The sequence below is a fragment of the Thunnus maccoyii genome, chromosome 12 (assembly GCF_910596095.1).
Source record: "Thunnus maccoyii chromosome 12, fThuMac1.1, whole genome shotgun sequence".
NCBI lineage: Eukaryota > Metazoa > Chordata > Actinopteri > Scombriformes > Scombridae > Thunnus > Thunnus maccoyii.
The window spans coordinates 24213805-24231808 of NC_056544.1; the positions used below are offsets into that span (position 1 = coordinate 24213805).

The 18004-nt window shown below is 36.9% G+C and overlaps 2 protein-coding genes and 1 long non-coding RNA gene across 3 annotated transcripts; 2 read left to right on the forward strand and 1 right to left on the reverse strand.

The window, feature by feature from the left end:
- The first annotated feature begins 18 nt into the window (after positions 1-18).
- mettl17 (methyltransferase like 17) lies at positions 19-7041 on the forward strand. Its single transcript, XM_042428851.1, has 14 exons — positions 19-222; positions 1294-1435; positions 1864-2013; positions 2139-2226; positions 2547-2628; positions 2795-2868; positions 2954-3048; positions 3150-3220; positions 4075-4182; positions 4407-4475; positions 4579-4629; positions 4739-4831; positions 5316-5512; positions 6727-7041. Exons 1-14 carry the CDS (start codon positions 154-156, stop codon positions 6818-6820), a joined length of 1383 nt encoding a protein of 460 aa, XP_042284785.1. The 5' UTR covers positions 19-153; the 3' UTR covers positions 6821-7041.
- Positions 7042-8327: 1286 nt separating this feature from the next.
- On the reverse strand, positions 8328-12945 carry sdr39u1 (short chain dehydrogenase/reductase family 39U, member 1). The gene is made up of 6 exons (XM_042429053.1): positions 12797-12945; positions 11600-11706; positions 11338-11420; positions 10082-10203; positions 9813-9965; positions 8328-8851 (listed from the first exon to the last, which is right to left on the reverse strand). The coding sequence occupies exons 1-6, from the start codon at positions 12810-12812 to the stop codon at positions 8424-8426; spliced, it is 909 nt and encodes a 302-aa protein (XP_042284987.1). The 5' UTR covers positions 12813-12945; the 3' UTR covers positions 8328-8423.
- Positions 12946-14402: 1457 nt separating this feature from the next.
- LOC121909157 lies at positions 14403-16363 on the forward strand. The gene is made up of 3 exons (XR_006099375.1): positions 14403-14513; positions 15626-15664; positions 16095-16363. It is a non-coding gene; the product is annotated as an uncharacterized LOC121909157 (long non-coding RNA).
- The last annotated feature ends 1641 nt before the right edge of the window (positions 16364-18004 follow it).

An 18004-nucleotide genomic window follows, 5' to 3' on the forward strand; every position in this document is an offset into this window, starting at 1 on the left:
AGGTTCCGTCTTAACAGATGGTCGGAATTATTTTGTTGAAGGTTTCGTTAAAACCTAACGTGCGTGTCTTGTCCATGAAGGTGTGGATGACATTTCAAATAAGTACATTTAAGCTGTTTAAACACAGGACGTAGCTGTTTTGTGGAAGAAGATATGGCCGCACGGAGCTACGCTGCTTGTGTTGTCTGCCGGAGGGCGGGTGTCGTGAAGCTGGTGTCCAGGGTGAGTGCACTTTGATGGGGGTCAGTGAACGCAGCATCTTTATCGTGGAGGTCAGACAGAAGAGATGTGGTTAACTGACAAATAAGATAAATAAACAGAGTAGAAAATCTCTGTTCATAGCACGGCTAGACAGCATTAAACACAATTATATTTCTTTATCAGTCAACTAACCGTGTATTTCTCTTTGTATATGTTTGATTTTTCTCTACTGTCTACGATACTTCTCGCCTAGTTTTTGACTGGGACTTGTAGGTACAATGTATTTTTTTGTCAGTATTGGAAAGTGATTAAGTACATTTACTCAAGTATTGTACCTTAGTACAATTTTGAGGTACTTGTACTTCACTTGAGTATTTCCATTTGATGCTACTTTATACTTTCTACTCCATTACATTTATTTGACAGCTTTAGTTACTTTTCACATGAAGATTTGACACAATGGATAATATAACAACCTTTTAAAATACAACACATTCTACCTCCAGCAGCTACAACAGTAACATGATGCTTCAGTATTAATAATCTAACGATGTCATATATAATAATATATCAGTCAGAGGGACCAAACCACTACTTTTACCACAATACGTTAATTACATCAAGCTGATAAATTTAATACTTATGTACTTTTACTTAAGTAGGATTTTTCATGCAGGATTTTTATTTGAAATAGAGTATTTTACATCGCTGTATTGGTACTTTTACTTAAGTTAAAGATCTGAATACTTCTTCCACCACTGGTTTTTGGACAGAGTTGCTCTCTCTTCAGTTCTAGATCTAGATATTATTTCTGATATTAGATATTATTCTGGCTATTTAGCTACATTTTCGTTATTTAGTCTTCATAAAAACACTATGAACAGTAAATCTCTGATTAATTTATTTGTGATTTAACATTTCAACATATGTTTTAATGCTGAATCTAGTCTTTAGTTTGTTTGTTTACCCAAATCTAAGGTCAAATACTATCTTATAGTATTTCTAGGCTGTGTATTACTCTATTCTAATCTTAGAGCAGAAAGAGGGGGGTTGTTACTGAAAAGGTCATTTATTTTTACTTTTTATCCTCAGGGAATGAGCGCAGCTACAAACCCACAGTCCCAGCTAGATTTCCTGAAAGGAGAACGACACAGGAAACATCCAGGTGTGACCAACCTGAAAATACTGCGTCTACCTGAGGAACTCCAGACGGCTGCATGTTCAGTTATTCACAGTAGGTTCAGTTGTGAATGTTGCTATCAGAGCTGCAACGATCAGTCGATTAATCAAGTATTTGATCGACAGAAAATTAATCGTCACTATTTTGATAATCCATTAATTGTTTTGGGTAATTTTTTAAGAAGAAATGCCAAATTTCTCTGGTTCAAGCTTCTTAAATGTGAATATTTTCTGGTTCTGGACAAAACAGGACATTTCAGGTTGCATCTTGAGCTTTGAGAAACAATCATTTGTCACCATTTTCTGACATTTTATAGCCCAAAACAACTAATCGATTAATCAAGAAAATACTCGACAGATCAGTCGGTAATGAAAATAATCATTAGTCTCAGCCCTCATGGCTATCAGTCTGTATACCAAACGTTTCTGTAGCTTCAAAGATCCTAAATTGAGTCAGAATGTTGTGAATCTCTCCATTTGTAGGAGCTCAGGTGACACGGCTGACTGAACGCGCTCTCAGCCTCACGAACTTCCTGTGGAGCAGAAAACGAGCGGTCGAGGATGCGACTCTGAGGCAGAAAGCTGTGAGTCTGGAGAAAAAGCTTTGGGAGAAAGAGATGGAGAGGAGAGGAGGTGGGTGACACAAGAGTGATAATAAGAAAATGATAAGAGGATGTACATTAACTCAACAGAACTTATAGTATAGATGTGTTTGTTGTGTTTGTGCTGAAGACAAATAAATGTGCTTCATATTTCAGAAATAGATGAGCAAGCGCTGGATGATCGCATCAGGAGGAAAGTCGTCTCAGAGCTCAGAAGAACAACGTATCACTGGACTCCCATGAAGTAACGCTTCTACATTTTCTTCATAATATCCTTGAATTTGGCAGCTTTTTTTAAATGATGGGTGTCTTCAGATATGCTCTCAATTAATTTTACACATTTCTAATAGTGACAGAGCATCAATTCCCCAAATTTAAACAAGATACAAGTCTGATTTGTTGCAGTGCTGACATTTTACTTTATTTTATAGACTTGCTTATTATACATGCTGACACTTATTTTATAAACAGCTGAGGCACATCAATCAACTACAACTGATGACGTCTCCTGTGTGAGTGTGAGATGTAGATGAGTTTACATACAGCTCTCTCTCTGTGTTCCAGGTATGATGAAGAGTTAGGTGTGGTGTACATGGCTTCTCGGCTGGCTGGAGGCTACGCAGCAGTGAGGAGGGCTCTAAACGAGGTAAAAGATCCCTGATTATCATACCGTGTCTTTCCTTAAAAGAGTCAGTTCATCCAGATCACAAAATATAACTTTTACATGTTTAATGGTAAAGCTGGAGAAGAAGAAAACTGTAAAAATGTGTTCAGGGGTTCAGACCTAAATGTTTTTTTTTCTATTGTTTCAGATAAAGAAGAGAGAGCCCTCCTTTGCCCCTCAGTCTCTCCTGGATTTTGGTTCTGGGCTGGGAACCGTTGCCTGGTCAGTGGACAACAGCGGTTCAACATAACGAGAGTTTTCATGTAAATTACGAGACTATAAAAGTTCTTCTGTCTTTCTCCTGCAGGGCGTCACACTCGTACTGGGGCGACACGTTGAAGGAGATGGTGTGTGTTGACAGCTCCGGGCCCATGAACGTTCTGGCAGAGCGACTTCTCAAAGGTTCACACTCAAATCACTTATTTTCATTTTGACTGAACCAGTTTATTATTTGTGAAAAACTTCATCAGGAGGTCTGAACACTGTTGTTGTTCGTCGAGCAGGTGATGATGAAAGAGCCGAACCTCTCATCAAACAAGTCTACTTCCGACAGTTCCTCCCCGTCTCTCCCAAGGTAAGAACCACTTTATTTTTATTTCAGCGACATAAAAAAAACACTTTCTGTATTCAGTGTTAAGTTTAGCTGAAGACCTGTTAGCCTAAGAATTTATCCCAAAAAATAAACTCTATCTTCAAATTTGAAAGTCACATTCTTGCTGTTTATATCACAAAAACAGAGAAATTTCTTGCATTCAGTTAATCATCATCAGTGAATGATATGATCGTCATCAGATCATTGTGTGTGAATAGTTCAATAAAATCAATATTACAAACATTTAGATGCAGCAGCTAACCAGCTAAACATTGTCAGCTGTGATTCAGGAAAAGCGTGTTTTGGTTTCTGTCTATTACTGATCTTTCACGACAAACGTCCTCAAGCACACAGTTGGGTTTCAATGTCTCCAAAAGCATTTTCATATATACATATATATATATTTGGCGCATTTTATGCCTTTATTAGATTGGGACAGTAGAGAGAGATGAACCGTGGATGGACCCGGTAACCAGTCAGCTACTGGGTCACGCCTCCAGTGGTGTTTTAAAAATGTATTTATTTATTCATTTTTTGACAAATAGAAGAAGAACAATGTCGCTAACTTGAGCAGCAAAAGCCTCCATGGCTGTAAATAGATTCTGTAAATAAATTCAAAACTTTATCAAGAGAAAAATCCAAGACTATAACTGCTAATCACACTGTTGTAGTGAGCAGTGATCTCTGGGAAACGCAGTGTAAAAGAAAAGAAAAGAGAAACTCTACTGTAAGCACATAACACCAAAGAAGTAGCAGAGGATTAACTTGTTAACCTTTAGTTTTGTTGCACAAATCTTGAGTATATGAAGCTCTGACAGTCGTGTTTCTCCTCTCAGGTGCAGTTTGACTTGGTGGTAGCAGCTTTCACCCTGTCAGAGCTTCCTCATGCGAAGGAGCGAGAAGAGGCGGTCGTCACTCTGTGGAGAAAAACAAGCTCATATCTGGTCAGTTGAAATAATGATTAAACATTATTTATACAAGTCTTATACTTTAATATTTCTTTAGTAACGTCTATGACATTGTTGTTCTTGTACCACAACAAGTATAAGGTGTGAATATTTACCAGATGTCAGATAATTTTCTATGTATGAACTGAACATATACATATATAATATTCTAGTGATTATAGAGGTCCTAGTTTAGTTAATGACATGTTTTCATATTATAGGTGCTGGTGGAAAATGGGACCAAAGAAGGATATCAGATGCTTATGGAGGCCAGAGACACTTTATTGAAGGTATACAAATACAGCAGATGACATGACATTTTAAAATTGTTGTGTAAATAGTTTTACACAGTTAATTAAAGCAGACTGATGATTTATAATCTCTTAATTCCAGAAACAAGAGAAGACTGTCCACGACACCAGACCAGCATCAGTGTTCGCGCCGGTATGTTAAAATCCCAGCTGGTTAAAAATATTAACGCCATGTTTTCAACAAGCAGCGTCACCATTGTCTTGAATATTTTCTCTCTACCGTTTTGTGTTTTTTTTTTTAGTGTCCACATGACCTGATGTGTCCTAAAATGGCCCGCGAGCCCACCATCCCCTGCAACTTCCACCAGCTGTACCATCCTCTGCCTCTGTCCGGGGTGAGACTAAACCCTGGATGTCTGTCAGCAGTCTTTTTGTAATGTCAGACACCGACAGTTTGCTTATTTATTAAGCTTGATAAGAATATAACTTTAGGTCCTCCCTCATCCTTTTGTACGTTTTTAGAAATTGTCTTAAAATCAAAGAATTAGTGTGAAGCTTGACTTTCTGTAGATGGAGCTATTTTCTGTTTGTTCACTGCTCAACCTTGACTATTTGTATTTAACACACTTTATTTCATTATTTCATGTGTTAACTGTAAAGGCTCATGCACACCTTCAGTTTCATGTAGGCGGGTGCGTAGGAGGAAGTGTCCTTTTACTTGCAATAAACTTTATTAAACTTTATTTATTAGTATTTTTAGAAGAACTTCTGTTGCAAAATGTAAGATTAATTTTATTAAAATATCAATTGTTTCTACATGAATTAGACAATCAGACTAAAAATCAAACATTGAAGTCCTGGATTTTTTTTCTTCTTCAGCACAATGACCGTCAGACGGAGAAGTTCAGCTACCTGATCTTGAGTCGGACAGAACCAGCAGAGGCTCAGACAGACGGTGTGGAGTGGGCGAGGCTGATCGCGCCGGTGCTGCGCAGAACAAGACACGTCCACTGTCGGATGTGCTGCCCTGACGGACAACTACAACACCTGGTGGTGACGGCTCGAAAACACGGCAGGTGAGGTTCCTGCATCGCACATGTTGTCTGACTCATCAGCAGCTGCTTCAGTTCATTCATTTTGATTTGTTGCTTTGTGTTGATTTGTCCATTTATCTACCTGACTATAACTCATAAAAATTATGAAAAATGAATGTTACAGCCTGCTTTCAGTATCATTTCTGTATATTATTTAATAACTGCAAACAGCGATAACGTTACAGGATAGAAATGTCTGAAAAAAAGCTGTTTGTAACTGAACCGGTCAAATTCTAACCAGCATTTGGCACAATGACAGTTGTTTCAGACCCTGTTTATGATATATATGTGCAGTATGTATTATTAGAGGTTTTATCTGATAATCAATTAACATAAAATGTGTCAGAACAGACCAACATGAATACTCTTAGAGGTCATTAGCAGGCTGGATATCAACACTGATCTCTGATTTGCTTCAATTGAATTTTAATTCATTAAGTTCAGAACTGATTAATTTCAATTCTTGATTCAGTGACATCAGATAAATAATAATATTGTATAAAGCGCTCCTCAATTTATCCTGAGAAATTAAATTATTACTAAAAATTATGATATAATTAAATTACTGCATTCACCAGGTGAGCAACACTGTTGTCATTTGAACATTAAAGACTTAATCATCAACACATTTCCTGATTATGAAACTACGGACCACATATTTTCTTTCTTAGTCAAATGTAAAAAGACTCATCAAACATGACACATCTAAATTTTCAGGCCTTCATGTGCAAAACAGTCGAGCAACAATAATAAAAGACCTGAACCACTGGCAAGAGCTTCATCATTATGCATTAAAACAAAAATCGATCCTAAACAGCTGCACATGGACTCATAGGCTGGATATTGATTGAATTATGTTTTATACTTGTGCCAGTTCAACACTGTACCTGAGTTTCGGTTTTTCCAAAATGCCAATGTGGAAAAAAAAACTTTCTTCATTCAACAAACGAAACCAAAGTTTAAATAAGGAACTATCTAATCAAAGAATAAGTAAACAAGATTACAAATCACACCTGACAGTCAGTTCCTGCCTTCGATACTCGACACGTTTCTGCTGGTACCAGAAATGTTGAGCGTCAGTGCACAGTCCTGCAGTCACGTTAGTGTTACGCTTTAATACGTCACTGAATTATCTTCATTTGTTTTCTTTTTGTGGTTTCTGATCACGGCTTTTGTGTTTCATGGTCTTCATTCAGGGACGTGTACCGATGTGCCCGGAACAGTGACTGGGGAGATCAAGTGCCGACCACTCAGAGAGTCGAGGACGAACTCCAGAGTGATTCAGAGTGATGATTCAGCAAGGAAGAAACAAGACACAACTCATTCATTTGTCATACTTTAGGAACAATGGAAACACCCTGAAACTGTGATAACAGTGCAGTCTGAAGACTCATCCGCTTTTAGTTAACCAGAAAATCTGTTCTCTTACTGGAACTGTTAAAATGCTGAATCACTGTACAGCTGATATCTGGTTATCAAGGATACTGCAATTAAAAATTGGTCATACTGTATTTTACTGAGCTTTATTGTCACCACCTTCAACAAACCACAATCCGTTTCTTTTAACAAACATGCTGCAATTTGTACTGAAGACATTTGTTCCTGCATGTTTTTGTACTTCAGCTTCAAATTTACTCACATCCCAAAATCCAAAACAACCACTGATCCCCTCCAGACATGTTTTAAGATGTATATAAAATACTTTACTTTGAATAATAATTTGTGTCCAATAATTACCTCATTAAAATCCTTAAAATGACATCTAATCCTTCTCCCTCATTAAAAAGAATGTATGAATATGCAAATATATTTTATTTCATAAGTTTAACTGCTGGACACAAGATGTCTCCTACTTCACTGTATACTGGAGGCTTCAAGTTTCCACATCACACTTGTGTAAGTTGAATATTGGACCAGTATTGGCTTCTAAACTATTGGTGATGTCACAGATCCTGCTCGTAGGCCCACCCCTTTAAATCAGATTTTCAATGAGCTCACAGAAACTTTCTACTTTCAGCAGATGAATGTGAAAACAACCTTCTAGTGTCAAACTCTGCACATATGGATATCTTCCACAGTTAGTCTATTTACTAAAAAATGTCCTCTTTGTGTCTTGACGGACAGTGTTTTCCTGTTCACCTGGAAGTATAATAAAAAGAGGGACTTTGGCACTAAAAAGACTTTAAATTTAAAAGGTATCGACTTGATTTGACTCATTTGAACGCTGAAGCTTCATATTAGCTTCAGATAAACTTTTAAATACATTTTTGCACAAAAGGAGGACTGTGGATTTCGTCCCCCATCACTTACATTGGAAATGCATTATGAAGGGATCTTCTAATGGTCAGTATGAACAGGAGGAATGATTACAGCAAGAAAAACCTGTTTAAATGTTCATTTTGGGCTCCTGACTGTTGTTTTTGGACAAACTTGAAAAATTGTGAACCTGTCCTGACACAAGAAAACATACACATCTGTGGTCTACCATACAGCGAGAGAAGTGGACTACCCTGATATAGACTTCAAAACTATGTAGTCCTTCAACGTCTCCCTGACCACTCGAAATGTTGGGACATCCAGCTTGAACAATGTGATCCCAGAGCATCTTAAATGTATGTGAGGATGCTGTCACACCTGTCTATTGCGTCTCTAGTGCTCAGATTTATTTTAATGCAAAGTAAGAAAAGACTCTCAGCAAAAAAAATCTGCAGGTTTTAAAACCTTCATAAACTGGTCTTCGCTCCTCTAAGCAGTCATTAACATCTGAAAAATCTGGGACTTATATCATCAACCCTCGTTCAGTTGCCATTTTTGTTTATATTCTTGTAATACAGTAAATATGAACACATAATTACAGAAAATCTTAAGTCAGCACACGTTCTTTCAACATCTGTTAACTCCCAACAATCTCTTTCAGAGCCGAGGTCAAGTCTGGATACTTGTACTGAAATCCGGCCTCTAAAGTCCTCTTGGGTATGACTTTCTGGCCCTGAGTGAGGACCACAGCCCTCTCTGATCCCATTAGCGTATTCATGACGAAGCCAGGCACAGGAAATATAGTGGGCCGCCTCAGGACCCGCCCCAGTTCTTTGGTGAACTCGTAGTTGGTGTTCAGGGCAGGTGCGACTCCGTTTAACACTTGCGGTGAAGGGGAGGGGGCGTCTGCGGGGGGTTCCAGGGCGTGGGCGATGATTCCCGCTAGGTCTGAGACGTGGATCCAGGGGAACGGCTGTCTTCCGGATCCCAGAGTGCCCCCGAGGCCGAGCCAGAAGGGCAGCAGCATTTGCTTCATGGCGCCACCGTCACGACCGAGTACTGCCCCTGGTGGAGGGAAAGCAGGAAGTTTATGTGTTTGTTGTCATAGGTGAACTTCAGGTGAATTTACTTCATAAAAAGGGATTATATACTGCATTTCTTTTTTACAACAGACAGTGAAGATACGTCAAAGTATGTATTGATACATTTTTTGGATATAGATATTTTTATTTTATCTCTCTTCCATTTGTTTCATTAACTGCACTTTTTAATTAGTGTGATTGACAGTTATGTTGAATTAAATAAATAGGTGGTATTTCTAGTTTGGTGTTTTATTTATTTAACTGTATTTAAACCTGCAGTGCGCAACTTTTGCATATAAATGACCATCCTTTACATTTAAGGCTTTGCCACGCAAGTTCACACAATGCTGATTAAATGTCTCATCTCCATGTAAATCTCTCTGTATTTCACAGTTTACAGAATTTTTATATCTCATGTCGGATGCGACATTCCCGCGCTGGCCATCTGGCTGTTAATCGTGCGGCTCTTCCAGACCTTCTAAATGTTATCAGACCCAATGGATCAAATTCTGATAGTGAAACGAGTCATTTTGCAGGGGCTGTGTGACTCTCAAAGCAATTTATCCAACGTTTTACAGCCGCAACAGTAGCTTATGACCAGGTTACGGGCATACTGGGACACATCCTGGTGGGCCCTTTACTCTCACTGCCAGAAGAGGGAGACAAAAATCTGCACTCCAGATTTAAAATTTCTTTGTGAAGCACTTTGATCAACAAAAATGTGGTCTATAAAGAAATTTGACTTGACTAAAATGTCACAAACCCACCTGCTTCTTAAACCTGTGTGTGTGTGTGTGCAGATTTCTGACACTGCAACACATGATTACTGGTACCATTAATGTTGAATTTTCTCCTCCCACTGCCAGGATTTTCTACTGTAAATGTATTTTTAATTACAGTATTTATTCATTCTTTAAACATATAAATGGATTATTTGTACGTACCAGGCCTGATGACCACTTGTTTGGTGTTTTTTGTCACATTCTCAGGCAGAAGTGCGGAGGCCTCCCACTCTCTCACAAGTTTTGAAAGCAGGTCAAACGGTGTCCATTCGCTGTCTTCTGTGTACTCAGCTGTCAGACTGGGCTGGTAGCACGCTGTGGGTCGAAAAAAGCAAAGTAAGATATACAACAACAAACATCACTGTCTGTATTATCTAGCACCCAACAGCATTACAGAATTTTTAAACTGTATCATTTTTATAGAGACTTACCTACACCTGATACCAGGACCCAGGAGTGAGGAGGACTCGGGGAGGCAGCGATTGCTTGAGCGAGAGCTTTTGTAGTGTCAATGCGACTGGAAAACAAATCCTTCTTGTAGCTTTCGTTCCACCTGAAACAACAAAAACAGATTAAATATTATAATATAGAGAATATACAGATAAAGCAACATAAAAACAGATGGGACAACACCCTCAGAGGTACTCACTGTGTGTAGAAATTAAAACATTCACTTCAAGTTTATTTCAGTTGTGCCCTTTGTATTTTGGAGCTGAAACAATTAGTTTCATTTGCAGCTATTTTGATAATCAATGTTTTAGTCAATTTTCAAGCAAAAAACACTAGTTTGGTTGACAGTAAAACAATGCAGTGACAGTTTTCTAGGTTTAAGCACATTTGTGGCTCGCTAGTTTTACTGTAATTTTGGGGACAAACATAAAACACAAGTAACTTGTTTGATAATTAATGTTTCAGTCAATTTTCATGCAGAAGTGTAGAACATTTGCTTGTTTCGTCTTCTCAAATATCAGGATTTTATTTGTCATTCATCACTTTTCTTTGTCATATACAGTGTAGGGCTGCAACTAACGTTTTAAGCTATGTTTTGGGGATTTTTTTTTGCCTTTAAAAGGACAGATGAAATTAGATGAGTAGACAGGAAACAAGGAGAGAGAGAGAGAGAGGCATGACATGCAACGTAGCTACCAGGGTGCTCCACTAACCTTTATTTCATTATCAATTAATCTGTTGATTATTTTCTCGATTAATCGATTTGTTGTTTGGTCAATAAAATGTCAGAAATTGGTGAAAAATGTCAATCACTGTTTCTCAAAGCCCGAGGTGACGTCATCAAATGTCTTGTTTTGTTTCTTTTGACTAAAGAAACCAGAAAATATTCACACTTGAGAGGCTGGAATCAGAGAATTTGGAAATTTTCTTCTTGAAAAAATTTCTCAAAACAAATGATTGATTATCAAAATAGTTGGTTATTCATTTAATAGTTAATCAACTAATCATTCCAGCTCTAATAAAGTGTGATTGTAATTTAAATATATTTGCTTGTGCACTGTTGATGGGACATATTTAAATGGGTCATCTTGGGCTCTGGGAAGTAATAATGGACATTTTCCACAATTTTCTGACAACATACAGACAAGATGATTAATTGATTACTGAAGAAAATAATCAGAAAATGAATCGTCCATTCAAAAATGTTAGTTGCAGCCCTGGTTTATTTGTTGCTCACCATCGCAACGGGTTCATGAGATTCTCTCCGGCCAAATTAACAGCACCTTCGCATGGTGGGAGGCCACTAGACTCCAATTCATCCTGCAGAAGCACAAAGGAGGAAAAGTACAAGAGTTTATATGTGATGGTGGATTTGGAGACAAACACAGAGAGGTGAAATAAATGAGATCTGACAGCCAGTAGAAGTTACTGAGCCTTTATGATTCAGGATCCTGCTCCCTCCAGTTTTACTATAACTCTGAATTAATCTGAGATCGTACCCATGTTATCTTTCCTGGACCAGGCTGGCGAGATATCACTGTGACCTCATGACCTTTGCCTCTGAGCAGGCGAGTCAGCTCACGGCCCACAAAGCCAGATCCTCCTCCTACAAGGAAGACGATATAGAGAAAAAAATCAGAGGAACCAGCGATAAACACAGAGTCCACCAGTAACAATAAACTGATGATAAGAGAAAAGTTAGTTATATCAGCCTTAATTTCACTATTATACATTCTTCATTATGCTACGGATGCGTTAACACTTTATTAGATGTAGGACTGCAGCTAACGATTATTTTTATTATTGATTTTTTTAAGGGATGAGGGATTAATCTATTAATCAATTAGTTGCCAACTATTGAATTAATCAGCCAACCGATTAATCATTTGGAGTCATTTCTCAAGAAAAAAAATGTCCAAATTCTCTGATTCCAGCTTCTCAAATGTGAATATTTTCAAGACATCTAAGGACGTCACCTTGGGCTTTGGGAAACAATAATTGAGATTTTTCACCATATTTTTACATTTTACAGACCAAACAACTATTTGATTAATCAAAATCGACAGATTAATCAATAATGAAAACGATCAGTAGTTGCCGTTTTAATCATTTTGTCTATAAAATGTAAGTAAATACTGAAAAATGGTCATTATAATTTCCCACAACCCAAGTTGTTGTCTTCAAATGTTTTTTTTTGTGTCCGAACAACAGTCCATAACCCAAACACATTCAGTTTATAATCATGTATGACAAAGAAAAGCATCAAATTCTGACATTTTAGAAACTGATACCAGTAAACACTTAGAATTGTTTGCAATCAATTTTCTGTTCGTAGACTAATCGATCAATTGACTAATTATTGCAGCTCTAATTAATGTAAACAGACTTTGTGACACTGAAAGCACGTTGTCAGAAACAGTGCGCATGCGCACAACACATGCTTACAAAACAGGTCTCTATGCATTAGTTTAACAATAAATAACAATAAAATACTGCAGTGACACTTTTCTTTCTCTGGGTTTAAGCATATTTGTGGCTCGCTTGTTTGACTGTAATTGTAATTAACTTACTGGTTCGGAAATTGAACTTATGTCTACAATGCTAACATTAGCTAACAGCTAGCTGCAGCGTTATGTCACATTGACCTTTCCTGAGCTACTTTAAAACTTAATGTGATTCCGGAAAAACGTACATACCTATTAAGACTCTCATGGTCACCAAAATACCGTCCAACGTTGAAATAAATATTGGGTGTGGCTGCAGGTATCACCGATCTTCATGAAGGTGCTGTTACGTGAAGTAACAGTGGGTTGTTTTCGCCTTTTTGGACCAAGAGGAAATCCGTAGCCAGTTAAATACGTCATTTTGTAGTTTAAAAAAGCACTATGTGGGAATTTGTTATAAAAGAACAGGTGGCATTCAATCACGGCCTTATTTAAACAGAACCCGTTATCTATTAGTTATCTATGCAGTTGTCCATTGATTTTTATGTACTAAAGTTGTGTGTGTTAATGTGGTTTCATTAATGTTTTTATGTTGTAGATGTACAAAAGCTAATACGAATTGTAAGTGACTTTAATCAAGCTTAATTCATACAGTCAAACTACAAAAACCTATGGTGTCCATAAGTAGCGACCAGTGGTTGAAGAAGCATTTAGATCTTTTACTTAAGTAAAAGTACCAATACAGCAATGTAAAAATACTCCATTACAAGTAGGAGTCCTGCATGAAAAATCATATTTAAGTAAAAGTATATAAGAAGTATGAGCTAGTATCTCCTTAATGGGAGAGGAAAGAAGGAAAAAGAAAGTTCTGATACACAAATCTGTTTTCAGTTTTTGGACTTTTTCTCTAATCTTTGATTTTTGGTGAAATATTTGATCATTTGAACATTTATTGAAATGAAACCATGTTTGAAGTTTAGAGGGAAAAATCACTATTTGGTGGAGCTGTTAACAACTCATAGACATCTGAAATGTGACGCCGACTACACACTGCTTTATGTAAGACGTCAAAGGCAAAAAAGGTTGGAAACCACTGGTTTCATCTTTAACAATGTGTTGTATTTTAAAAGCTTGTTATACTATCCATTGTGTCAAATCTTCATCTGAAAAGTAACTAAAGCTGTCAAATAAATGTAGTGGAGTAGAAAGTACAATATTTCCCTCTGAAATGTAGGGGAGTGGAAGTATAAAGTAGCATCAAATGGAAATATTTATGTAAAGTACAAGTACCTCAAAATTGTACTTCAGTGCAGTACGTGAGTAAATGTTTCTAAATTCAAGGCATGAAACAAGATGGAGTTACATCAAATTCAGCTGCCAATATAATAAAAAAAAATAAAAAAAAATCTATAAAGAAGACACAAAATAAACATAAAAAGGGTCAGGGTGTAACAATACATTCCTTTGTCTTAAAAAGTTGTTTGGCGAGTCGCCTGAAATACTGCAACTTGTTTTTATATTTATTTTATTTATATTATTTATATTTTTTACCATTATTGTTGATATGTGTTTAACTTATTGATAGATTTTCTATCATTATGACTGATAATGTAATAATGATGCTACCTAGAGCTGCTGAATGACATATTTATTATATATATTTATTATAATAACTTCGCAGCTCTATCATTTATTTGAACAATAAAAACACTACGGAGCAGGTGTTGTTTATAATTTATATTTTTCACAACTATGTTAACTGTTATATGAGTTATGTTTATGCCTGTATTAGTGACCCGGAAGCTGCCTGTCTCGTGACGACAGACAGCAGCAGCACGTGGTTTTGATAAAGAGATAAATTGAGCCGCAGCTTCATTAACAGCCTCTCTTCCTTGTTGCGGTTGATGGCGCACTGATCGTGTCGCGGCGTGACAGACGAAAACCAGCGTGTGTTGAAGCTTCGTTCACGGTACATGTTCATGTCTTTCATCGGCTTTCCTTATCTTTATTGCAGCTGATGTGTTTATTTGTCTGCTTGTGGCTGTTTTTTGCCTTCATTTCCGCTCATATTGTCATTGTTAGCGGCCTGCTTTCAGTGGCGCCAGCAGACCTCATGGTTGGTTCTCATGAGGGCTGTTTGAGCTTCATTTAGATCCCTGTTAAGTTAAAATACTTCATCTGGATGGTATTTTTGGAGTTAAATGTCTTAATAAGTGACATTTCTAATTAACTACCAGATGTGCTATGTTTAAATGTTTTTAGTTACATGAACAGCTGGCAGGCCTCAATCCTGCATCAGGTTTTAGGTTTATCAGAAAAGGTTAAATCCTTTTGCAACTTACTAGAGCTGCAACTAATTAGCGTCACTATCAATTAAAGGACAAGTTCACAATTTTTTCAAGTCTGTCTAAAACAGTAAGGAGCCCAAATGAACGTGGAAATGGGTTTTTCTTGCTGTAATCGTTCCTCATTAATCTGTAGCTTATTTTCTTGATCAATCAATTAGTAGTTTGGCCTATAAAATGTTGATCAGTTTCCAAAAGCCCAAGATGCAACCTCAAATGTCTTTGTTTTCAGTCCACAACTGAAAGATATTCAGTTTCATAGTCATAGAAGACTAAAGAAACCAGGAAATGCTCACATTTGAGAAGCTGGAATCAGATAATTTGTTTTTTTTCATTAAGATTGAAACTAACAAACTCCAAATGACTAATCAATTATCAAAATGGATGCAGATTAATTTAATAGCTGGCGATTAATAGTTGCAGCTCTAAAACTTGTGCACCTGCTGCAGGAATATTACGTTGACTTCCATTTCATCTGCACCACAGACCAGATGCTGAACTTCCTTTTTTATAAAGACGCCAGATTTCTCTTTCTGAATATGAATCCACTTTAAGCTGCAGTTCTGCTTCACACAGTCAAACCTTAATGATGATTTGCAGTCCGTGTTTCACCTGAACCTCATGATTATTCCTTTTACTGCACTGATGGGTTTGACAACACAGATGCCAGAGAGGATGTTAATCACTTGTGTTGCAATTTGAGACTAAATATGTGATTTTCAATTCTTTTTTTTAGGACTTAACATCTGGACTGGATGGATCTCGATAAGTTAAGGTCAGTATCATCAGCCTCCTGGTTGTTACATGTGCTGATAACATGAAGTTGAAGACTATTGAACAATTAAGCGTGCACACTACATGTAAACTAGGGCTCAACAAGCTGCAACTAATTTCATTATCAATTAATTTGATTACTTGGCATTCAGTTTCTCAAAGGCCATGGTGATGTCTTCAGTTAGCTGGTTTTGTCTCAATGTGAAGATGTTCAATTATCTGTCATCTATAATGAGGGGAAAAATGGAAAATCTTCACATTTTAGAAGCTGGAACCATCAAATGTTTCCCATTATTTGAAAAATGACAAATGATCAGGTATCAATAGTTGCAGATAATCGATGAACTGATCATCACAGCTGTAATATAAACAACATAAGATGCAGCTCAGCAAGCTCACGTCAACTCACTTTTGTGTTTTTACTCTTACAGGTAATATGAACGTGTGAGATGCATCCAGCGCCAGAGCAGCTCAACTTGGAATTGTGTGATTTATAAGCACTTAAAGTAAAATGTATTTACTTCCTTGTCATGTGTTCAGTTGTAGGACTAATTTAAACATTAATTCATAAATATCTGCCTGAAAATGTGGAATTTGTCAAATCCCTATTGTATAATTGTCTGAAAGTGTTGTGATGTAAGTTGTGAAATTCATTGTATGGTTGTAACCAAAGTGATCAATAAAGTTGACTCAGTCAAAATGTGTTTTGTCCTTTTTAACTTGCATATAAATCAGGTTGTAAGGTGGAGTCCAGTAATGTGTTTTGGTTTTTTTTGTTTTTTTTGCTTTATAAGTAGATCAGTAAATGCACAGTGATTAAGACTTTGACAGTTGTAACAATGAAAGTTACCACTTAGTTTATCTTCACCAAAAACAGATGAACAAAGTGTAGCAATGCATAAAACAGGTAATGAGTCATAACTTGAAGCTTTCTGGTATATGAGACTTTAGATTTGTTTGTTGAGCCAAGTTTGTATAGAAAGTAAATCTAACAACTTTATGTACCAGTAAATTCCGATTTTTATTGAACAGTAACATCAGAGCATGTTGAGTCTTTAAAAACAGCTTTTACAAAACAACACAGTGCATAATACCGTTATAAATGACCCAGGAAAGAAGCTGTAATCTACATGTCGGAACAGAAAATCAAAAATGCTGGCAAGAATTGTCATAATTCATGAAAAATCCCCATTTCACAAAGCAAAACAAGATCCAGAGTATTAAATAAAACTTGCAGATCCAGTCGGATGAACTGTTTCTGCTGTAAATAGATTAAATTAAAGAGGGTTTTAAAAAAATATATTTTTAGATTTTCATTAAGGGACAATATCAGTCACTGAAAACTTGAAATGTGTTGATAAAGGCCAGCGGGACGGTTGGAGTGAGGTGGACGCTGCAGAGTGACCACATGTTGGGAATCCAGCCCCGGACATGTTAAAGAGGAGGGAAGCGAGTGATCTACCCTCCATGATATGTGTTTCAAGAATGGATTTAAATACTCCATTTATAAATACAAGCTATTCAAAGCATCAAGCAGCAGATTCTGTCCAGGCTGTAACGCGTCCAGTGTATCTATAATGCAAAGCATGCACAGAGGAGCAACAATTAAACTTTTTAGAAATTAAAGTAATTCATCTGAACGGTTGGTTTATCACTGAAATGAATGAGTGAACGTTTGCTTTTTGGGAACCATATTATTGTTATTACCCGAGTACAGTACTGTGTGTTTTCTAGTTATGAATTATTGTTTTCCTTGTTCAAGTGTTCTTCTCTGTAACTGCCACAAAATATAATACAATAAAAATGTAAAAAAAAAAAAAAAAAAAAGAGCATTTACAGTTCTGTAATACAGTTTAGGTACAAACAAGTTAATTTCTTGTTCCTGCACCACAGATGTCCAGTCAAACTGATGACTGGTGATGTAAAATGTTTCAACACGTATCTACAAACCTCTGAGCTGGTCCTCTGGCTCACAATTTTTCAAGTCTGTCGTAAAACAGTAGTCAAATATTTGCTCGCTGTCATCATTCTTCCACAGTAACAGTCTTATTAGTAAAATATTCCCTCTTTGTGTCTTAATGGACAGTGTTTTTCTGTTTGTTGGATTGTAACAAAAAGAGGCAATTTGACACAGTAAGACAGTAAGTTTGAAAGATATTGACTTGGTTTGACTAATTTGGACGACTGACGCTTCATATTTGCTTCAAATAAACTTTTAAATACATTTTGGCACAGGAGGACTGTGGATTTTGTCGCCCATCACTTACATTGAAACTGCATTATGAAGGGATCTTCTAATAATCGGTATCAACAGGAGGAATGATTACAGCAAGAAAAATGT